This window comes from Tiliqua scincoides, chromosome 2, assembly GCF_035046505.1.
Source record: "Tiliqua scincoides isolate rTilSci1 chromosome 2, rTilSci1.hap2, whole genome shotgun sequence".
Lineage (NCBI taxonomy): Eukaryota > Metazoa > Chordata > Lepidosauria > Squamata > Scincidae > Tiliqua > Tiliqua scincoides.
Window position 1 is genome coordinate 43152085 of NC_089822.1, and position 23753 is coordinate 43175837.

General features: G+C 47.7%; 1 protein-coding gene across 3 annotated transcripts in view; it reads left to right on the forward strand.

Moving 5' to 3' along the window:
• The first annotated feature begins 3573 nt into the window (after positions 1-3573).
• Positions 3574-23753, forward strand: part of RGMB (repulsive guidance molecule BMP co-receptor b) — a 43609-nt gene continuing 23429 nt past the window's right edge. The window contains exons 1-3 of one of the 3 annotated variants that reach the window (XM_066614965.1): positions 3574-3679; positions 6204-6293; positions 12558-12787. In XM_066614965.1, coding sequence (XP_066471062.1) covers positions 6289-6293; positions 12558-12787 — 235 coding nt within the window. In that variant the 5' untranslated portion in view covers positions 3574-3679; positions 6204-6288. Of the gene's footprint in view, positions 3680-6075; positions 6294-11345; positions 11410-12557; positions 12788-23753 lie in introns of those variants that run through there. The other 2 variants (XM_066614964.1, XM_066614963.1) reach the window with 2 other exon arrangements.

Below are 23753 nucleotides of genomic sequence, written 5' to 3' on the forward strand. Positions count from 1 at the left end.
CTCAAAGCCCAATCCTATCCACACTTTCCTGGAAGTAAGCCCCATTGACTGCAGTGGGACTTACTTCTGAATAGACATGCATAGGACTGGACTCTCATGGTGCTACTGAAAAAAATGCAAGTTTTGGGGGGAGGGAACAGAGAATGATACATGAGAGTCTTTCTCTGTTTTGTAGGTGGTCTTGTACTGGGTGGGAGAGTTTGACTTGAACAGCTGCATTGCAGAAATGAAGCTTGAAATTAAGCAGAAATGAAGTTTGGCAAACATTTCCGACCAAGAAGATGCAGATTAAAAGCTTTGGCATTTGGATTTCTGGATATAATGCACCTGTTAAAGGTGCAGGAGTCCCAGCAGGGTGGCAACTACAGATATCATGTTGTAAGAAAGGAGCCCTAAGGCCTGGTTTTGTAAGACAATCCAGATGGTTCAAGGAAGCAAGCCAAGCAATACACCTCAAGAGAGTGAGGCAAGTGGGGATACAAGGGAAACCTGCTCACAAGTGATCCAATTCAGAGAGAAAGAAATGGGAAGCTGTGTTGAAATGAAAGATAGAACATAGAAGTATGAGTTAACATGAACTGAAATAGTGGGAGAATCCACCAATGTCATCAAATCTGACCTAACTTGGGATACAAACTTGTCCTGTTCATAATATTATGATGAACATTACGTTATGTTATGATGAGGGCCAGAATGGATTATGAGAGCCAGGATGATGTGCAGTATTTAGGAGTTGGACACAGACCAGAAAGATCCAGGTTCAAATTCCCACTCAGCCATGAAGCTTCCTGAGTAATCACCGCCTCTTAGCCTCACTTATTTTGCAGGGTTGTTGTAATGACACCACCCTGCACTCCTTGGAAGAAGGGTGGTAGAAAAATTTGAAAAATAAATAAGTAATACTCCCCTGTATTCTAAAATTCAGAATCTCCCAGAGTTACATTCCACAGTATTCCAAGCACAAGGAGCCATGGGTATTATTTTTCCCAGGGTGCCCAACATCTATACTAAGGATTTTGATGCCATGGGAAAATGACGTTTTCCATGTCTGCAATACCTGACATGGTACCACTGCAAGATTTTGTGGGAGGCATTTGAAATGTGTGCCCCCATTGTGCTGTTGACATCATAGAAAGCATGACAGGGTTCAAATTTCAGAGATGGGCTCTGGGGAAGAAAACACCTATTTCCCACTTTTGTAACAGTGTTTACTGAGCCCATTTCCAACTTGAGCAGAGGGAAATTCAAACACAGAGCAAATGTGAAACAAGGGAAGCCATTGTGGCCCATCATGGCACTTGATGGTGTTGGTTTCATGTTTGTTTATCTATTAATTCTAGTACCAAAGAGGATGCACACAAGAAACAGCTACTCTGCGGAATTCATGGAAGTGACCTTTGTTTTAAAAGTGTTCTGAAGGCAGAGTCACAATCTGACTTTCAGGAGAGATGATCATCTAGGCCAGTGGTTCTCAAACTCTCTGAGAGAGTTTGAGAGCCACTGAATACTTGCGTGGGTACTTGCGTGAGGAGGCAGCGGGGGCGGGGGAAGGCTAAAGCGGAAGTGGAGCGCGATCACTCTGCATTTACTTTCAGTGCTGCGGGGACCCCTGCTGCAGGTTGCGCCGGGCTCCCCGCAGCCTGGGAAGGCTGCAGGAGGCTTGGGTAAGTGGACCCAAGCCCCTGCAGCCCCCCTGAGCGGCGCAATCCTGGGGATCGAGCAGGCTGGGGCGTCGCGATGCCCCAGTTTGAAAAGCCCTGATCTAGGCTGAACTCTGGAGAAGACCCCCTTGTCAACTGGTGCTTGGACTTAAGAAGTACATAAGAAGAGCCCCGCTGGATCAGGTCAAAGGTCCATCTGGTCCAGTTTACCGTATCTCACAGTGGCCCACCACTGGGGCCCACCAAATGCTTCAAGGAGCAGACAAGACAACAAGGAGCACACAAGTTAAGAGGACACAACCTATGTCCTGAAGCCTGAGAGACTTGGGGGGGGGGAGGCTACATTGGAGAAGGTCCTGCAGAAGGGTGACCTGTCAGGATGCCAAGCAGTTGGGCGAGTTCCTTTTTGTAGTTTTGGAAGAAAATACTTCCTGGCATTGCCACTGAGAGGAATTGTACTCTCAGGGGGTACAAAGTTTCTTTTGGGCCCCTTTGCAAAGGGGGAAGGGTCAAACAGAGGGGGGGAGGGTGGTGATGGGAGAGCAGAATGGGGTGGGGGGGCAAAACAGGTTGGTTGGAGACAGCTGGATAAGTCTTTGGAGCCCAGGTCTACCCACCCAGGTGGCATTGGCAGTTAGATACAGTAATATGGAAAACCAGACACACTCCTAAGTCTCTCTAAAATCTTTTAAATAAAGAAAATCCTGCAGAAAATTAGCATCATCATATTTAGGCTCCCACTGGAATGGAATGTCCTGCGTGCCCCAAAACGTCCTTCTGTAGTCCCACCACTGTGTCCCTGAACTCCTATATGCTCCTTCATGCTAAGTGGATCCCACAAGCCAAAGAGCTACTGTAGCAGGCCAGCTGCCTCCCAGATTTGAGACTGTGTTAAGGAGCATTATGTATGCATTCCCTGATCCAGCATACATGGCTTGCCAGTAGCTGCAGCTACACACTTGTGGTGGTGCCCCCAGCATCCTATGCAAGCAACAAGTCTGAGTAGATAAGAAAATGTTAAGATCCCAGGAACTTTCTGGGGCCGCTCCTTTGGCTCCTGGGCCCCTTTTGACCCTGGGCCCAGGTACAAATTCCCCTTTTACACCCCCCCCCCCAGGCCCTGCTGCCTAGTTGTTGTATTTTGGGACTTTTGTTTCCCCTAAGACTCTCTCTCTCACAATTTCATTTTAATGAGGTTGCCTCTGCTCACTGGGTAAGAGGCACTTTTTCAACTTAGTGCTCCTCTTTTATTTAGCAGGGGGAGAGCAATTGGCCCTCCTCATGCCCTCCTTCTAGTGGCTGTCTCCTGGTGTTCCTTTGCATCTTTTTTTTTGTGCGCCCTTTTGGGACAGGGAGCCATTAATTATTTGATTTTCTCTGTGAACCGCTTTGTGAACTTTTTGTGGAAGAGCTGTATATAATAACGATGGTGGTGGTGGTGAAGGTGAATTTTTGGAAAGCCCCCCCCCCCCCGCATCTCCCCGGAAATGAACAGTGGGACAGTGAAAGACACTGGTGGCCTGGCAGTGGGAGATGGGAGGAGTTCAGGTTGCGTGGTAGCCATAAAACCTCTGGAAGAAGCCAGTGCAGGCATCGGAAAGGAGGGGGGGGGAGACACGCAGTTGGGGGGAGGGGGCACTGCGCTGCACTTGGGGGGCAGAGAAAGCCTCCTTTGTGCCCAGCAGCGGAGCGCGGGCCAGAAGGCATCGCCCGCCCGCCAGCCAGCCAGCTGAGCGTCCAGATGTGCAGGTACATTCCCGCGGTTTCCTGGCGGGGGAGGAGGGAGCAGCGGGTCCTTCTGCCTCTCGCTCGCCACTCATTTGTTTGCGCGGCGCTCAGCAGCCCGCGTGTGGCTGCAGGCACCTCCGCCTCGTCCCCTCCCTTTGCGTGGACTCCGGCAAGCGGAGCGGGAGAGGGCTGCCGTCCGCCCAGCCCCGGGAAGCGCTTTCGGCGCCTGCAGCTGCGGGGCTCCAGCCCAGCGAGGCATCCGCGATGCGCCCGGCCAGGAGATGCTCGCGGTGAGCGGTCGGGCGGGCTGGCTGGGTGGTGGAGGGAGGACTGAGGTTGCAACCCTGTCCACACTTTCCTGGGAGTAAGCCCCACTGACTAGAATGAGACTTACTTCTGAGTAGACACGCGTAGGATGGGGCTCTGAGGCTGCAATTCTAGCCACACTTTCCCGGGAGTAAGCGACACTGACTATAATGAAACTTACTTCTGAGTAGACAGGCATAGACTTGGGCTCCGGGGTTGCAAGCCTCTCCACACTTTCCTGGGAGTAAGCCCCACTGACTTATAACGGGGCTGACTTCTGAGTAGGCATGCATAGGATTGCTATCTGGGGCTGCCTTCGCTCTCAGCTCCGCTTCTGGGGAGGAAGAGCAGCTCTCCGAGAAGGAAGGGAGGAAAGGGGATCGGGGCAGCGGTCTCTCCCCGCCCAACCGGGACTTTCACTGGTGGCGACTGCGAGGCTTCGCCTGGGGCAACCCTCACACCTGGAGCTCAGACCCAAAGGGGGGGGGAAGCCCTCCGTCAGGCGGCAGCCTCAGAGCCCAATCCTCTGCATATCTACTCTGAAGTAAGTCCCATTATAACCAATGGGGCTTGCTCCCAGATAAGTATGGGTAGGATTGCAGCATCAGAGCCCAAGCCTCTGCATGTCTACTCAGAAGTAAGTGCCATTATAGCCAATGGAGCTTACTCCCAGGAAAGTGTGGATAGGATTGCATCCTCAGAGCCCAATCCATGCATGTCTACTCAGAAGTAAGTGCCATTATAGTCAATGGGGCTTACTCCCGGGAAAGTGATTGTAGCCTCCCTCTCTGCCAGGAAGCAGGACTGGGTGGAGGCGGGGCTGCTGCTCGGCGCCCTGATCCCCAGCCCCTTCCCGATGCGTCCCATCGCTTCGGAAAACGTGCGTGAAGCGGCGGGACCCTTCCCGGGAGTGCTCAGGGCAGCCCCGCTGCTGGTGGTTGCAGCGGCAGAAGCATCCTCGGAGATGGGCTAGTGCGTGGGCGGCAGGAGGAACGGGGGCGAGAGGGGAGACCACTCACTGCGGAGCACCCAGCAGGGACTGTCTAAGTGTGTGTGGATGTCCAGGGGATCAAGAATCCCCCAAGAAAGAGCTCGGGGTAGGCGGCCACTGCAAGGAGGCTATCCGAAGGGCAGTTTCAGGACAGCTCGCCATCCTAAACCCAGATCCGCCTGCGATCCGGCTGCGAGCTTTACCCGCTTGCTCCGCAGTGCGTTGTGGGGATAGGAGGACTCGGGCCAAAGTGGGGTCATCCCATGACCCGATCCTGCACGTTTACTTGGGGGTGGCGGAAAGCTCCGTAGGTCTCAAGGGAATTTCTGACCTCCAGGGTAAAAAAAAAAAAGGCTCAGGAGCGCGTTTCAAACCAGAGGGGAGGGTGGGAAAGGAGGAGGCCGAGCGCCCAATCCTATCCGAGTCTATTCAGAATTAAGTCGCATTCTAGTGGGACTAGTGGGGACTGGGGACTCCCGGGAAAGTGTGGCTCGGATTGCAGCCTCAGAGCCCCATCCTGTGCCTGTCTACTCAGAAGTAAGTCGCATTATAGTCAATGGGGATTACTCCCAGGAAAGTGTGGATCGGATTGCAGCCTCAGAGACCAATCCATGCATGTTTACTCAGAAGTAAGTGCCATTATAGCCAATATGGCTTGCTCCCTGGAAAGTGTGTTTAGGATTGCAGCCTCAGAGCCCCCTCCTATGCCTGTCTACTCAGAAGTAAGTTGCATTATAGTCAATGAGGCTTACTCCCAGGGAAGTGTGACTAGGATCGCAGCCTAATTCTGTTGGGGATCCGGATTCAGGAGCGCACCGACAGCCCAATCCTATGCCTACCTACTCAGAAGTAAGTCCCATTATATTCACTGAGGCTTACTCCCAGGAAAGTGTGGCTGGGATCGGAGCCTGATTCGGATTCTGGAGTGCACCGGCAGCCCAATCTTATGCCTGCCTAACTCAGAAGTTAAGCCCATTCACTGGGGCTTACTCCCAGGAAAGCGTGTTAGGATCGCAGCCCTAGTCAGGGACCGCAGCTGGCTGTTGAACTGGGGGGGGGGTTTGCTTGCGATTCCTTTCCTCCCCCTTGTCAATATCGGGGAGGGGGGCAGCTGGTCTGTCCACCTGCCCCTGCCTGCCAAGCGCAGGAGCGCCCCAGTGCCTGCTGAGAGCCTCAACTCCCCTGGCAGAAAGCGCTCCGAAGGGGTCAGCAGCAGAGCTCTGGCTTCTTGCCGGCAAAGCAGAGGTTAAGCCTGCCTCGGAGGCCCGGGCGTGCTGGCTTCCTGAGATGAATGGGCAGGAAGCGCATTGCTTCCCCTGTGCCGGCCAGCGGCTCCCAAATGCTTTTTGCACCTGCTCCTCGGCATGTTTGCAGCGCCTCTCTCCAAAGCCCCCCACCCACTCGCTCACTCACCCAGCAGCAGCCCTCCTTGCAGCCGGGCTGGCTCGATCCCCCTTCCCTGGCCTGGCATCCCTGCCACGTCCTTTCTAATCACACCCTCTTATCATCCCCAGCAGGTCCTGAGCGGCTGGCAAGCGCTCCCTCCTCCACCATGCCCCTTTGACCAGCCTCGCCTTCAGCGCAGCGCCCGAAGGGTTAAAAATGATGTAAGTACCGAAGTATTCCGAGGGCGAGCTCGCGAACGCGTTGGGGCTGCTGCTGCCTCTTCGGAAGGGCGCAGGAGCCAAACAATGGCAGGACTTGGGATGGGTGGGAATCTGCAGCTGTGGGTTCCAGACCCCTGTGTGATCGTACTGGGTACCCCCCAGTAGACACCTAGGGCATACTCAGGATTTCTGCAAGAGGAGACTGCCAGAGGAAAAATGCCAGGGGGGCGGGGGAATTGCAGTTTGTTCCTATCCACTAATCTTCCCAGCATATGTTAGACACGTGTCCCCTTAAGACCCTTCTTTCAGTTACACATAGACAGATACCCTTTCCAGCTGTTTCCCTACTGTGCATTCAGTGGGACTTAGGCTGCAATCCCACACACACTTTCCTGGGAGGAAGCCTCATTAAACACAACATGGTTTACTTCTGAGTAGACATGCCTACGAATGTGCCCTTAGTCCTGGTAAGAGTACATAGGGTCTGAGTAGACATGCCTAGGATTGCGCTTTTAGTACCAGTAAAAGTGCATAGGCTCACAGCATGGGATCATAGCCTAACCCAGCCAAGATTGAAGACTAATGAGTACATACAACCCACCACTACTTTCAATGGGACTAACTCCCTAGTAGGGTTGTAATCTTGGACTTGGTTATCTGAGAATAAGTTTCCCTGACCTTGAGGAGACTTACTTGTGCTTACAACATTGTGCTGCAAGAGTTGCCATTCTAACCTATTTAACTTGGAAGTAAACTTATGCAGGAGTAATGTCCTAATGGGAATGAAGCCAATGTGTTTATGACAACTGGGTCCCCTCTTGATTTCCATCAAATCAAGGAGGCTAAGTAAGACAAATGACCAGATTTACGTCCACAAGGCTGCAATCCTATGGTGCAATCCACTGGTGGTTCAGTGGACTTGCTTCTGAGTAGACATGCATGGGGTCACAGTATGCATGTCACAGTATGCATTTGGTCACAGTATGCATTTATATTTTGCTTATTTAGGTTGGTCAGTATGTCAGGTGCTATGACAAAACTTTGTTTGGCACTTTCAAAATTCTAGCCTTAAAAATATGACCAGTCAAATTTTAGCCCCAGTGCCTAGTCACTTAGCAATTGAACTATCTTGTGTAGTAGAACATTAGTGATGTCTGCTTTTGCCATCCTAGCACAATGGACCATGCCCAGCATCTAACAGGGCTGTGGGCAATGGAGGTTTACAGCACAATCCTGGGGTGTCTAGTCAGAACTAAGCTCCATTGTGTTAAGTTTGGCTTACTCCCAGGAAAGTGTGCATAGTACTGCAGTCTCAGAGTACTGATAGTGCTTAATCTGTTAGAGTACAAAGGATCCACCTTCAGTGCTGGAGATTGGACTTGATGATTGTCTTACTATCAGATTATTTCTGGTTTTATGGGTTTTGTTGACTATTTGTTTATACATACAGAAAATCATCTCTTCATGTCAGTGCTTCACAAATAAAACCCCAAACCTTTGACCATGGTAGACTAATTTGTGTATATTATCTAGGAGAAACCTTTGTTCGTGGGCGATATTTGACTTGGGAAGTCAAATATTGGGAGTTAACAATTTTTTTTAAGCAAATATCTTCTGTCATTGACTACTCAGTACTTCTATCCTTGTAAAAGATGTAAATGGAAGGCATCAAACACATGTTTTGTTTTTTCAGTCTTTAACAACTGAACAATAAAGCACTTTAGGTGAAATGTAGCTCCTTTTTAATGAAAAGCTGTAACATTTCATGACCTGAATGTTTACAGCAACTCAAGAACGCCCTCTACAGTGTGAAGGCTGACATGCCATTCCATAGAAGGAGAGCACAAGAAGCAACCCAGAAGGATTTTCACTGTGAATTAGCTGCCAACAGGGATTTTCAAGTGATAGTGGGTTAGGCTAGTGAGTATGCTATTGGGGACAACTAGCATTTTTCTAAATCTTCTGTTCAATGATAACTTAATATCAGTGGCTTAAGGCTGCAATCCTATGTACACTTTCCTGGGAGTAAGGTCCACTGTACACAATATGTACTGATTTCTGCTTTGTCTTCTGAGTTGGCCTTACTGTTGACATTAAACATTTTACATATATAATTGTCACATTTGATGCCTCAGCTGAGAATCTGTGAACTGCATCCACTGAGAAGCACTTCAGTTTTAGTGGTAATGAAGGTTCTCTTTGGTGTCCCAAAGGTGTGCCCAAATCACACATGCGGCTACAAGGGAGATGTGCATTTGTGAGCCAGCCAGCCATGTCCCTAGAAGTCTTGCTAGATCCATCACTGAGTTAGGGGCTGTCTATGATAGGTGGACTGTGGGTGACTGGCACTTTCTAGTGGCCATGATTACAGGAATTACCAATGACAGATCTGTGGTTGCTCTATTCACACAGTGTGCACCCCAGGGGGCAACTGGGAATGGGGCTACTTTTGCTGTTTCTCATTGGTTCTGTGCCTTATGACCCTGACACACAAAGATAACCAATGGGAATGCTTCCCCAACTAAAGCTGCAGGCTATTGTTAAAACCATTGAACAAGCTAGTCTAAACAAACCCCCTCCCCTGACTGGATTTTGCAGGGCTGTTTGTCCCTTAACTCAATTCTCATATATTCACTTGAAGCAGTTCAAAGTAAAGTAGGTTAAGGACTACTTTGGTGTTCCTTTCTAAGTTTTCCTGGCTCCATGGAACCTGCTTCCAAACCATATGTTTAGGATCAATGTCTATTTTGTGCCCTCTCTAAGGACTCACTCCTATTGAGCTCAGTGAGACTTCTAAGCTTATGTATTCAGAAGTGACTTTATGGGTATTGTACAAACACTTAGGCACCATTCTTAGGCACCATGGCTGCAATTAAGGAGGCTTCCCCTACCCCAAACTTCTTCAGTCAAGGGCAGTCTTAGCCACTTGCTCTCACTTTATGGCATTTCCTTGTGGAGAGGAGTTTTGCTTTGGCTGCTCTTGGGTTCTGTCTACCCAGCTGTCCTCCATAACTTTCCTGTTGTCCATCAGACAGGAAGAAGCTGGAGAGTCTAATCCTGTAAAAAATTATTCCAAATCTTCTTCAACATTAAAACTCATAATGCTGACAACATTCTGTGCACAGTTCCCTGAGAGCAAATTGTAGGTATGGTTACTCACAAGTTAGTTTTCTTACTCTTGGGGCATTCCAGTGCTAAGGGTGAGACTCTAGCTTCTACATAATACTTGTTCCAAGAAACAGACTCTTAAGGTTTGGGGAGAAGGGAGTTAATAAAACCTCTGCCTGGCTGCCCCAAGGAGACCTGCGCAGGCCAAGCTGCAGCAGCAAAGGAAAGTGTATTCAAGTGTTAAACCAATTCATGAAGATTAGATTCTACTTTGCACTTACTGATAAGGAAATTGGATGCTGCTAGATTCCCGCCTGAAAGTGGTGTGCAGTCTTCCCCCTCCCCCATGCCTGGTAGCAGTTAGGAGGCTGCCTTTAGATGCTGAATGTGAAAAAGTCAATGACAAGAGGAACAGTGAGTCTTAGTGACTAACAAATCTTAAGTGTTTTAATGAGAACTACTGCCAACCAGGTGGCCACCTACTATTGTTTTAATGCAGATTAGTTGCACTTTTTATGACCTTAAGGTGCCTCATCTACTCTCACAGAGGCAACCTTACCAGAGTTACTTGGTGTTAAAGTTGCCTCTTTAACTAAGTGGAGTTTATTGTCTGAATGAATGTATTAAAAGTAAGGCAGCTAAAAACTGACAAATAGTTTTTTCCTCACACATGTTGAGCTGCAAAGCCTCCAAATTTCCAGTCCCTATGGGCAATTATGGCTAGAGAAAAGTGGCTAATATGGATTAAGGGTCAAATCCTCTCCAACTTTTGAGCACTGATGTGGCCATGCCAATGAGGTATGCTCTGCAAGAGGAAGAAACAGAGGCCTCCTCTAGGTAAGGGAATGCTTGTCTCCTTATCTAGGGGCTGCATGGGTGCTGGAAAGTTGGTTAGCATTGGGCCCTAAAACTTCCAAGAGGAAAAAAAGCCACTTTTCAGCAAGAGTTAGAAGTTATGACTTTGAGGATTCCAGCCATGAACAAAAGAAGTACTGAACCATGTGCAGTTCAATGCCATCTTTGTTGATTCAGGCTGCCACCCTCTCCACACTTACCTGGGAGTAAGCCCTACTGACTATAACTAGACTTATTTCTGAGTAGACATGCTTAGGATTGGGCTGTCACTCAAGCACTACTAAGTATGCATACTTAAACACTGCCCCAGTAATTAAGGTCCTGGTCCTCCAGCACTAAGAGACACCTATGGAAAGCAACTATGTATCTCCTGTCATCCCTCCCCCCCCCCATACTGCACTGTTAGCTTGGGGGGATACAAAAGTAACTTTTGAAAAGTTACAAGCAACCAATTCTAAGGCCACAATCCTATCCACACTTTCCTGAGGCTCAGCTCCACCGACTATAATGCAGGGTGACCAGCTGTCATCACAGCAAAAGAGAACAAGGCACCCCAAAATGTAGGCCATCCAAGACAACACTCTAAAAACATTCATGCATATTGATTTTATGGGGTTAATCTAAATACTGTATTATTAAATTTAGAACTATATTACATATAACTTATTAATTAGAAGAAGTCCATGTGTTGCCTGCAGGAGTCCACTCACAGGGCAAAGGAGGACATTTCAGTTCTTTTCCAGACTAAAAAAAGGACATGTCCTGGAAAAAGAGGACATCTGGTCATCCAGCTATAATGGGACTTACTTCTGAGTAGACATGCCTAGGAGTGGGCTCTAGCTTCGTACCACTCCGTACCCACCCCCCAGCCCTCTCACTACTACCGCCTGCAGCAGCCTCATTCCACCATTAGGAACGCTGCTTCTCCGCCAGCAGCTTTCTAAGTTTCTTGGCTGGGCTGTGGCGGGCAGGCGATTGGCTGCCAGCAAGAAAGAGGAGGCTTTGGCGTCACGTGAGCCCGAACGACTTTTTTTGTAGTTGTTGCGAAGCGCGCACCCATTGGCTGCAGTGTTTGCACTGGAGGAGGAAAGAGACCCTGGCCAGGCAAGGGTCTTTCTTGCTTGTGCATGGAAAGCGGAACTCCCAGTGCAGGGTGAGCAGCAGCAGTGGGGTGTTTGGGGTCCTACAAGGTGGAGAGTATGGCAGCAATCTTAGCCACACTTACCTAGGAGCAAGCCCCATTGACTTTAATGGAACTTCTGAGTAGACATGCATCGGCTTGGGCTCTGAGGCTGCAATCCTATCCATATTACCTGGAAGCAAGCCCCATTGACTATAATGGGACTTCTGAGTAGTCATGCATAGCCTTGGGTTCTGAGGCTGCAGCCCTAGCCACACTTTCCTGGGAGTAAGCCCCACTGACTATAATGGGACTTACTTCTGAGTAGTCATGCACAGGCTTGGACTCTGAAGTTGCAATCCTAGCCACTTACCTAGGAGCAGGCCCCATTGAATATAATGGGATTTTCTTCTGAGTAGACATGCATAGGATTGGGCTCTGAGACTGCAATCTTAGCCATATTTACCTGGGAGCAAGCCCCACTGACTAATGCGACTTATTTCTAAGTAAACATGCACAGGCTTGGGCTCTGACTGCTGCTATCCACACTTACCTGGGAGCAAATCCCATTGACTCTAATGGGACTTGCTTCTGAGTAGACATGCATAAGTTTGGGCTCTATATCTTTCTGGGGTGGGGAAAAGCGACGCAAGAGAAAGGAGGGGGAAAATACTTGCACATTTCCCCCTCCTGGTGGTTTTAGGGGGACTTTCTTTGGAGGGGGCAGCCTGTCCTTGCAAGCTCTAAACACAGCAGCAGCATGAAGCTGCTTGCAAAATGCACTCCAGAAATGGGTGTAGGTGAAGGAGGGAGGAGGAGGTGAGTTCCGGCCTCCGATGAGGGCTGCCTTTGTCTCGTTGGACGGCCCCGCGGAGCCAATGAGGAGTGTCGGGCTCGGGGAAGGAGGAGGAGGCGAGGCAGGGAGGGAGCAGCGTGTGCGGAGCCGAGATTGCTTGCAGGGAGAAGGGTGGCGCGGGCTGCTGTTGCAAGGTCTCCCTGTGCAGGGCGGGCGGGGGAAGGAATGCGCGCTGGAGCTCGGCCTCGCCCGTAGAGCTGGATCCTGCTCGCTCACCCGCTTTGTGTCTGTTTCCCTTTCCCTCCTCCTGTTGGCGATGCCTCCCTCGCTCGCCTCCGCTGCCGTGTGGCCCGGCGGGCGCTTCCCACCCTGGGCTTGATCGAAGGAGGAAGAAGAGGAAGCGCGGAGGCTGCCCATGCAGCAGCAGCAGCAGCGACGCCGCCGCCCCGCCGCTGGACGAGTCCCGACGAGCTGCATGGACGGGCATGGGGAGAGCGGCCCCTCTCTGCGCCATCGCCGCCAGGGCTGAGCAGCAGCGGCGCCGGAGTCGCCTGCGCCCTCCGCCTCTGCCTGCCTTCGCCGTGCTCTTCAGCCTGGGGCTGCTGCTCAATGCAGGTACCACCGTCGTCGCCCCCTTTCGGGCGGGTGTGTGGGAAGGAGTGGCGCCCATACGACGGCAGAGTGGTCTACTCCTGGTTTACTACTGGAGTAAGGTTGCAGTGGAATCGGAGTAAGCCCGATCGAACGTAATGGGAACTCTCTAACTCAACATGTAGAGGCTTGCACCGGGAGTCTCTAGGATCCCCATTGCCCTGGAAGCGAGTCCATATTCAAGGAGGGAGGGAGTGTTCCTTGCAAATAAGCGATCCTCGGGGTCTAAGGCTGCAATCCTATCCACACTTACCTGGGAGTAAGAGCCATTGACTATAATGGACTTATTTCTGAGTAGACTTGCATAGGGTTGGCCTCTAAGAACCCAATCCTATGCCTGTCTACTCAGAAGTAAGTCTCGTTATAGTCAGTGGGGCTTACTCCCATGTAAGTGCAATAGGATTGGCTCTAAGGCTGCAATCCTGTCTACACTTACCTGGGAGTAAGAGCCATTGAGTGTAAGGGGACTTTCTTCTGAGTAGACATGCATAGGATTGGGTTCTTAGGATGCAATCCTGTCCACACTTACCTGGGAGTAAGAGCCATTGACTACAATGGGACTTACTTCTGAGTAGACGTGCATAGGATTGGGCTCTAAGGAAAGTGGGGGGACCTTTCTAGCTGAAATTTGGTGTAATGCAGACTGCAGTCGTGTCCCACACTCGCCTGGGAGTCAGCCCCATTGAGTGCAACTGGATTTGCTTCTGAGTAGATATATAGCCAATATGAAATGGCTGCCCCCCAACCAACCACCCTCCCCAGGATCGCCTGTGGGTATGGCTAGGATTGGGCTCTCCCTTGCAGGCGGATAGTTGTGCTGCTAGAGACCCCCCCCCTTGTGCAACCCCTTGTGCTACTAGATCCCCTCCCTTTGTGGGAAGCTCCTGTTTGCGGTCCTGAGAAATGTGCCCTGCAAGGGGGCTTCTCTCCTCTGCTGCCTCCCCGTCCTAGAAAAAGGCTCCGTCTGCGCCTCCATCCAGCCAGGCGGCAGCAGCAGCAGCGTGGAAGGGCGCGGAGCTGGCCACGCTCTCGGGAGGGGGCTGCTGCGGTGTCTGGGCGAGTGTGATTGGCAGGGCTCCCTCCCTGCCCTGGTGTTTACGAAGTCAGAGCCCGGATCAGGTTTCTCTCCTCTCCTCGCAGCCTGCTTCTCCTTCGTGGGGCAGGAAGGGAGCCTGGGCGCTCGTAATCTGCAGCTGGCGTTGAAGGATCTGGGCAGGGGAGGGGAAGGCGAGGAGGCAGGCTCAGCAAACTTTGCACTGGGACCTTCCTCTGCAGCTGGAATTCTTCCTCTCCTCCAAATGCACTCACTTGCCTGCCCTGGTGCAACTTGATGGGGCTTGTTGCTCCCTTCTTGCTGCTGAGAGATTCCACTCCTGCCTGTCAGCTGTGAGCAATCCATCATGCTGCTGATGTTGCTTTTGGCCTTTTGTGTTGAGCTTCCTAGGAGGAGGTTTGGGGGGGAGCAACAGCAGGAGCCTTCTCCCCCCTCCCTGTGCCCTGGGGAAAGCTTGGACCAAGAAGTGGCTGGCCAGGCAAACTTGGGGAAAGATTATGTTTCTGCCATGCAGTTGGGGGCCTTTGGAGATGCAGAGTCTCTTGAGAAGAGGAGAAAAAGGGCAGTTTTCAAAATCAGGGTGCTTTGGGAAACAGAGGTGGAGCATTAAGCTTTTCTGGAATATCATGGAACTGGTTTTGCACTGCCTTCGAATCAGAAATTCAGCCCAGAAAATCTTACCTGACTGTCACAATGTTGGCAAGGGAGGGAAAGCCTTACTTAAAATGTGTTTTTACTCCACTTTTAATTTTTTTTAATTGTGGAGGAACCTTGCTAGAAGAGTTCCCACCCCTATCAACTTTAGCTTTGCACCAGTCTTAATAATAGTGAGCTTAACAATGTATGTTTGTGCTGTGCATAGCTCTGTTGAAGTAGCTTTGCTAAGATTCTAAGGCTGCAATCCTATCTGGGAGAAAGCCCCATTGGCTACAATGGTACTTAATTCTGAGTAGACATGCATAGGATTGGGCTCTAAGAGTATGATCCTGTGCGTGATTAACTGGTGAGTGAATGCCATTGGCATGCATTGAGTAAGTGTGCATAAGATTGTCACCTAAGGAAAGAGAGAGTATACTACCTCCTATCCCAATTAAAGTATACAACTTACACTTAGGGCTAGGGTACAGAATTGGGAAGCAGTAGAGGATCCTACTTGCATCCTTTGGAGATGGGACAGAGCAGTAGTATTGCTTGTGGCTCTTGTGCCTCACTCACCAGCAGACGAGGGCAAGAAGTTGTTGGATTTTATTTGTGAAAGGGGTGGTGCTGGCAAGTTGGACTTGAACAAAGAGCAAATTCTCCCTAGTGGCTTCCTTGATGAAAGACTTGGGACAGCTTCCCATTCAGAACCTCTGCTTCCAACCCTGTGCCCAACAACCTAAGTGTAAAACTCCAAAGTCAAGGGGCAATCCATCAGGTAATGCTGCTGTGTTGGTTACAGGGTTTAGGCTGCAACATGGCAGCTTGGTTCGGAGTGAAGGTCAGAGTAGTGCACTCTGTTTCATTCTGCTTTGCAAAGATGAAAAGGCAGCTAGCAGTATTTTGTGCCTAATTCTTTCAGGATTATAATCCAGTGACCTCAATACTTGCTCTAAGTGGAAGAGAGAAGACCTTAGTAGCCTGACAGAGTGAGTAAGTCACTCTATCTGGTCAAACTAGTTATTGCAACAACTTGGCTCAGTTTCTTTTGTTAATCAAATTGAATGCTGCTTGACTCTTAAAGGTGTTTATTTCAATCATGGGAGTCAAGACATGAAGACTTTTGTCTGTTTGTTTTGTATGTGGGTTTCAGCCCACCTGGGGTCAGACATGACTGAAATGGTTCTCCTTCAAGCCAGTCAAAGTTTGGTAGCTGATATAACACATCTGAAGAGACTATTCTGGTTCACGTGAGAACATGTTAAATGATCCCATTAGGCAACTTATTTGCATACCTTTTGTGGTATGGCGTCCTGATTTTAATATCAGATGGTTAATTTATTAGAAAAGCGTACAGCATGTGCAGAATGTTGGAACATAGTGGGAGGGAATGGCAGCGGGAAAGGCTCACAGGGAGAACAGCATGTTGATCATGGGTTATTACTTATTGTAGGTTAAGAAGCCACAATCTGCTAATACTTTTATTGAGACCAACCCAAAAAAGATATAACCTAAGGCCAGTCATCATCAGGCAGGTTGTTAAAGCAGTGCTAAATGGGTGGCAGTGGGGTGTGGTATATGGAGGTATAGTTGGTAATAGCTTCCAACTATGAGGATTACTTATTTGGCCTACATTGTTCTACCTGGTGAATCACCTTAAATTAATTTCTAAGCTGATTAATAAAAAGTCTGCCACATTTATCTTTTACTTCTGTTCTCTGCCTGACAGGAAACCTGTGGAACAAGGTAACTGCTGGACTTTAATTGCCTTGCTTTCTTCCCTGAAGTCCTGGGTGCAAACTGAGATCCAGTCTAGCAGTTAGAACCCAATCCTATGCATGTCTACTCAGAAGTAAGTCCCATTGTGCTCAATGGGGCTTACTCCCACGTAAGTGTGGATAGGATTGCAGCCTTCGCTGAGTCTGCTCAATTCCTTCCATCCTCCATTTCAAGAAAGTTATGAACTTCAGACTTGGGGGACTCTTGCATCACAATGCCCCCCTTCCCATTTTTGTTTTAATGTCTAGTCTGATGAAAGGTTAAGTGAAATGCTTGTATAAGATAACAGTACAGTATCTGCCTTTTCATTTGGACTTATCAGCTTGTGGCTTTTTGAGTTTTTTCCTGCCCCCTATTGGATCAGCATGGAATACCTATGATTTCATTGTGTATGCTTAAAAAAAAATGCAATATAAATATCCCTTTACATAAAAAGGGACATACCTGTTTTCTTATATGTGTACAGCCTGACCTATGCTACCTGATCTCTCCTTCTTCTCTTGCAGCTCCCTGCCTCTCTATGTAGTTTGGATGCTGGGGGCTGCTTTCACATCTATGCTGTCTTGCAGGCCCAACCACTTCCAGTGCAGGTTGTCTCTATGGGGTCCACAGTGAATAGCTAGGCAAACTGGTCTGAGAGGTCTGAAACTGCACATTCCAGAGGTTAGCTGAGATTCACTAGCGGCAGTATAGCATGACGGAGACACTGCGCAGTGCTGTCTTCTCCTTTCTTCACTGTTCTGTTGATGTTCACTTGTTGCTCTGCAGTGTATTGTAACTGGCCTCTGTCCTGTTTGCTGCTGCTTAGTGCACAGAAGCCTGCATAAGTCCAAAATGTGCAAAAGCCTCAGGCTATGATTTGCAGTCCAATCCTATGCATGTCTACTCAGAAGTAAGCCCAATTCTAGGCAGTGAAGCTTACTCCCAAGTAAGTGTGCATAGAATTGCAGCCATAGTTTGTCTGAAGACAGGGTGATGTAAGAGCATACAATACCTAGTTTGAAATTGTCCTGGTAAAATGCACACACAGTTCTGACACCAAGACTGTGAACTTTTTGCAGGCATTTGGAGTTGAAAGTGGATCATGGTTCTTGAACAATTCACATTACCTGCCCAATAGGAGTTGTTGGAATAACTAGTACCCTTCCCCATTTGTGTTTTGTTGTGTTACCGAGGTCTCAAAGTGGCTCTGTTGAAATGGAGTGATTTGTTGCAGCATATTGCAGGGGATTCAGCCAAATGCTTTTTGTCCCTTTGCAGATGGCTGGCCATATGTTTTATTACACCCTTGCTGCTTAGTTCCACACTTGCGCAGCTTTAAAACTCATGCGTGTGTCTAAATAGCAAGTAAAAATGAATAGTGGGCCCTTGGAAGAACAGCCTCTGGCTTGGTGACAGTTTTGTGTGTTTCACTTTGTATTTCATTTCTGGTGATGCTCACAGTGTCTTAAACTGTGTTGAGCATTCTGGATTGTTAATGCTTCAGCTACAGTGGGTCCTAATCCTAATTTGGATGAGGAAATTCCAGCCAGAGTTGAATCATTTTTTTGATGACAATCTTTAGGGATCTGACATTGGGTGTCTTTCAGCACTTCTTTGTGCTGAAACAGCTTTGTGACTACAGTCTATGATCTATCTTGCAGATTAGTGCCTAAAACTACAAATCTCTACCCTCTATTGCAGTCGGTCCTGCTGAATTGAGTACAGTCCTTTTACTTAGAAAGAAAGAGAGCCAATCCTAGGTACACTTTGAAGAAAATCCCTTTGGATGCGGCAGGGCTTTCTTCCAAGAAAAAATGCATAGGATTTTCGTGCCAGTGCATTTTCTTCTCCTTGGCACCTCTTAATTTAGGAAGCTGCCTTCTCCTGAGTCATACCATTGGTCCATCCCAATCACTGTTGTTTACACCGAGTGACAGTGGTACTCTGGAGTTCAGTCAGGTTCCTTTGCCAGCCCTATCTTTAGATGCCAGGGATTGCATGCAGAAGGTTCTTGCCCACTACACCCACTCCATACTTTCTCTTCTGCTTGTTCCCCTTCTTTCTTTTCCAGTCCAGGAAGTGGGAGGAAGGGCAGTGGGGGCAAGCGGGCATCCCCGACCAATTTGCTGAGTTTCAGTCAGCCTCATGGATGGACCAGCTTTGCTCCCTAACCCTTTTTCTAGAACAGTCTCCTAAGTCAGGGGTCTGCAAACCCCAGCCTGGGAGCCAGATGCGGCCCGCAGCAAGCCTCTTTCCTGCCCGCAGCCAACCTCTTGTCCCCTGAAAGCCTCTGACCCACTCAACTGAACCTGACCAGAACTGTGCTCTGATTGTGTCTGGAGGGTGTTCTGAAGGCCAGAGAGGTTAAATGAATGAGCCCATTCGTTCATTCATTCACTTATCTAAATTTCATCTTTTATTTATTTAAATGTTATATTTAAATTTTTTTAAATTTAACACCACACCAGATATTTGATGTGGCCCTCTGGCCAAAAAGTTTGGAGACCCCTGTCCTAAGTCAAAGAGAACTTTCTGAACTGAGCATGTTGATTTAAGCATCCAGAGAGTACTAGGTTGAAACAACACAACAGGCAAGCCTGTAAATTCAGCTCGCGAAACAGTTAATATTGCTCTTCTTTTTTTCTCTCTGACACTAAAAACACAAACTGTAGCATCTCACAGTTCCCTTATTAGGATGTTATTCCCTTGTGCATTTTTTGCGTTTAATCCCAGTTTGAAAACAACCGCCTTTGCATTCTGGTGTCCATGGAAACCAGTTAATTAAAGGAGGAACTGAATGCAGGAGGGAGCAGAGAGGATCAAGAGCTGGGAGGCATGGAGAAAAAGTTGCCTTTTTAAAATGGTAAATGGTGAAAAACAAAAATGATAATCCCACAAATGCCTGCTGGTCTCTGAAGTGTATCCATGCTGTTCTTCATCTTAATATTTGGATTACAAATTCAGAACCAATAACAAATAATCTTTGACATACTTCTATTAGAAAGTTGGTGCGTGACTTGCGTGGGTCCGTTAAATGGATCTTGGGGCCACTTAGCCTTTCAAGGACAACCTTGTGCTTCAGTGTGCATGTGCCCAACTGTTTATAAAGAGGCAGTGGAAGGTCTGCAACTTATATTGAAAGAAGCAGAGAGGGGAGGGTAGCCAGAATGGTGTAGTTCTGAATTTAGACCTGGAAGATCCAGGTTCAAATCCCCCCAGGCCACGAAGCTTCCTGAGTGATCTTGGGCCAGTCAGCCTCTCCTACCTCACAGGGTTGTTGTGAGAACAAAAAGGAGAGAAGGAGCCATGTATACCAGCCTGAGCAATTTAGAGGAAGGGCAGTATAAAAATATGAAAAACCAATAAATAGTCACTTTTCTTAAGCAGTATTATTCACCTTGTCCTGCTCACTTCCAGTTTTGAAGGTGGGCTGGGCTCAAATTGTTTAAAAGTAGTTGAGTGCCAAGAACAGGTAGGTGAATTTTGTTCTCCCTGGACCCTTCTTGTATTAAAAAAAAGCCCCCTGTTTTATAGGTGAATGGTGCATGCATGTGTTGAACGCACCTGATTGCCTTGCATGTCTTTCTTGCCCCTATACCATCTGCACTGGGCAAATTGGGCTATGAAAACACTAACCTTGCTGAAAAGAACAATACACATCTTGTGACTTCTTGGAGATGCTCTGGTCTGACATCAGGAGGAATCTGAATGTATAACTGAAAGTATCTCTGTCTCCGCAAGGATCTACTTCCACACAAGCAAAGCTATTTAATATGACCAGGTTTTCAGTTGGCGATATGTAATGAATCCTGTTTGGGGGAAAAGCGGAAGGCTTTGTGTATGGAATGCTACTTCAGACTCTTCAGAAGTTTATCCTGGCTGGAATGTTAGAGGCTATGAAAAGCCAAGTGTTTAAGATATTCGAGACTGTACCCTTGGAGCGTGGTAGTGAGCATGAAAGAAAAAAAAACCAGAACATAGTTACGTTGGTGTGTACCATTTAAGCAATCACGCTATGTTATTGAATGCTTTACTCTCAGAACTGAAAAATCTACCTGGGAAATGAATAATTTTGCTGCCTTCGTCTTTTTGCCTCTCTTTCCCTCCCCCACCCATTAAAGCTGTTCTCCTATTGTGGACATGAGAGATTAGCTTTGGAGTCTTTTTCTCCTTCAGTCATTGTATATCCACTAGCAAGTTGTGTGTTGTGTCACCAACACTGTGAATTGTGAATTCCCCACATGTTGAATGTTTGAATGTATTTTTAGATAACTGTTGAAAAACCCTACAGTACAGTACATCTCTGGACTTAGTTTAGATCAAGTTTGTTTGCCATTATCTCTCTGTCTCTCTCTTTTACAAAAGTCTTCATTAAGTTGTGCTTAAGATTTCTGAAACCTTTCCGGGCTTTACATTCTTGAAGGGAATAATTTTTCAGTGTTGATCTTAAAGTTGCAATTCTTAGTCCTTCTGGCTTCAGTAATGTGTTCTTGATGTATGTTGTTTTATTTTTCATGTTTTATACTGCCCTTTTTCCAAGAAGCTCAGAGTGGTGTAGATATTTCCTTCCTTCCTCACAACAACCCTCTGAGGTAGGTTAGACTGAGAGAAAGTGTCACCCAGCAAGCTTCATGGCTGAGTGGTCATTTGAACCTGGATCTTCCAGGTCTAAGTCCCAAACTACTATACCAGTGGTTCTCAAACTGGGGTTTTGCGACACCCTGGCCTCTGCCCCCTTAAGGGATGGGGAGGGGGGAGGCAGTGACACAATTGCTAGGATTACATCACTTTGAAGGGAAACAGGAGCTTGGTTGGAGGGCCTACTGCAGCCTCCCAGGGGTGCAGGGAGCCCCTTGCCAGCCTCCACAGGGCTCCCCAACATGTGGAGAATACAAAACTGACTATCACGACCCACTTCCGGTCCAACAAGTCTTGAATTTACATGTCTCTCTTGGCGAGGAAGGGTTGGTATATTCAGTAGGTTTCATGCATTAAAAATTGGTCTCTGTGTTTAATAAAGTAGCACAAGTTAAACCCAATTGCAGTCTGGTGTCTTCACTGGGGTTTGTGAGCTAGATAGAATGCTGGATGCAGGGATGTGGCAGTGATATGCAAGTATCTTGTGGTTTTGTGTGTGTTCCCTAAGGCATCTGGTGGGCCACTGTGAGATACAGGAAGCTGGACTTGATGGGCGCTGGACCTGTTTTAGCAGGGCACTTCTTATGTTCTTTAAAGCAACATGAAAAACTTTTCCAAACACAGAATCCATCAGATGTTGCTCTCTGCCACAGTCTTTGAGAACTGTAAAGCATTTGCCAGCTTAAACTCCAGTGCAGAGTTTAGCAGTCCCTCTTTGAACACACAGCACACTTTAGATTAACCTTTTGTAATTCATTGTGCACCAAATTGTTACCAGAATGAAAGATTCCCAGTGACTACTTTGAGAGAACAAATTCTGTGTGCCACCTTTTCCTGTGTCCATGGGGTTTTTGTTTCTCTGTCCTCTTTGTTTGTCTCTACCCATGCTGGATGAGGCTGAGGCCCCTTTCTCTTTGAACCTTGTGTGTATTGGTGTTAAAAATGGGCGTTGTGTTTTTTGCCCCAGTGGTCTGAAATGACTAGGTTTTGTGTAGAGGAAAAATTCAATTTGTACTGTGTGATTAGGAGAATGCATGATGTTCTTTCATTTCTGTTGATGCTTTTGCCAATCTTGCTAGTCTGTTATATAGGGGATTAAACTGATGTCCTCTGAGATGAATGTTGAGCACTTCTGTTTGCCTCAGCTCTTAAACTAGTGCTGGGCAATAAAGAGATCCCTTGCTTTTCTAGGGTTAAAACACAAAGCAAGAGTCTGAGTTTCTCTCCCTTCCTCTCTGTTGTCAGTACCTAATGGCCACCATGCATTGCAGGAGATGAACAGCCCAATCCTATGCATGTCTACTCAAAACGTCCCATTAGTGCCATTGGGGTTACTCCCAGGAAAGTATGGATAGGATTGGGCTGTAAGCCTGCAATCCTGTACACACCTTCGTGGGAGTAAGCCCCACTGAATACAATGGGACTTACTTATGACTAGATAAGCATAGGATTGTGCTATAAAGCGTTTAAAGAAGTGTACACCTGTGCAAGGGATCTCAGGTGGTCACTAGATTTTTTTGCACATTACAGTTTTGGCTTGTGTCCCCCATGCTCGGAACTCTGCATTTTAGGGCCTCTTCACATGTACACTGAAATGGCACATCATGTTACACATGGTTCCAGCAGAGTTTCTTTAATAACTGTGTGCAGGGAGAGGGGATTAGGAGAAAAAGAGCTATTTTGCAGCTGTTCGTTGAGCCAGCCCTCTTTCCAGAAACCAGGCAATCCTAACATAGTGTGAAATGAGTAGAGCCTGGGTTTCTTTTAATGTGAATTGTGAATTGAATTGTGAGTTTTCCACTTGCTTTTCATGGCCCCGTCTAGTCCTCAGGCTACCCATCGTAGCTGCAGTGTGGGGTTTCTATAGTTAACAAATATTAAAAGTGTAGCTTTAAATAATTAGGACACTGGGGTGGATGGGGAGAGTGGGGCAAAATCTCATCTTTCCATCAAGAGAATGAGCAGACTGTGGCTTTGGCCAGGAAGGAACGCAAATGAAGTCTGGGAGCCTGAATTTTTCCCCTCACAAAAAAATGTGTGCAACTTTTGTGCTCTGTCCTTTTTTATTTTGTGGAATGCATGCAAGTTTGTGTCTTCAGTGTGTCTGTAAGATCATTGTGTGGACACACTGTTCTACAGTTCTCAGCTTCCTGTTTTTAAAAGTAAGCCTATGTTGTGCATAGAAATATGGGGTTACATTTGTCACCCTTATAGAAGGGTGGAATTCTGTTGATCTTCATCACTCTAACTCCTTCCTATGAATATTTTCCCCCTCCCTCAGTCTAGCTTGCCATGGAAAATGCTATTTTCATGCCCTGTTCTTTTCTCCTCTTCTCCCTTGCCCCTCTGCTATTACTTACTCTGTCACCTCTTCTTTGCAAGTATTGTTGCAGGTGTGAATCTAACCTCATAGTCCCACATTTAAAGCTTAATATTGGGATCCATCACTTCTTGGTACACAAAAAGCAACCTGGACTTTTATGTAGGGTTTTGATATGCGCAGCTCTGCTTCTAGTGCTGAACTGCATTTTTAATTTCAATGCAAACCTTTTGCTTCATATTTTAAAAAAAACAGAATTAAAAACAAAACATAAACAGATTTCTTCTCTGCTACCCTGAGAAGTGAAACAAAAATGTTGGGTTGGAGTTTGTGCATCTGTAAGTTGAACGGCACTTCACTTGTGCAAGGAGGGGCAGGATTTCCACCAACTGTCCATTGGCAGCCTCCCCACACTAATACTGAAGGTTCTTTGACCCTCACGATCAGGGTTTGAAGGTGTTAGGGGCTGCAGGACAAAAGCGAGGTAGGAAAGCCCCGTTCCTTGACCAGCATACAGC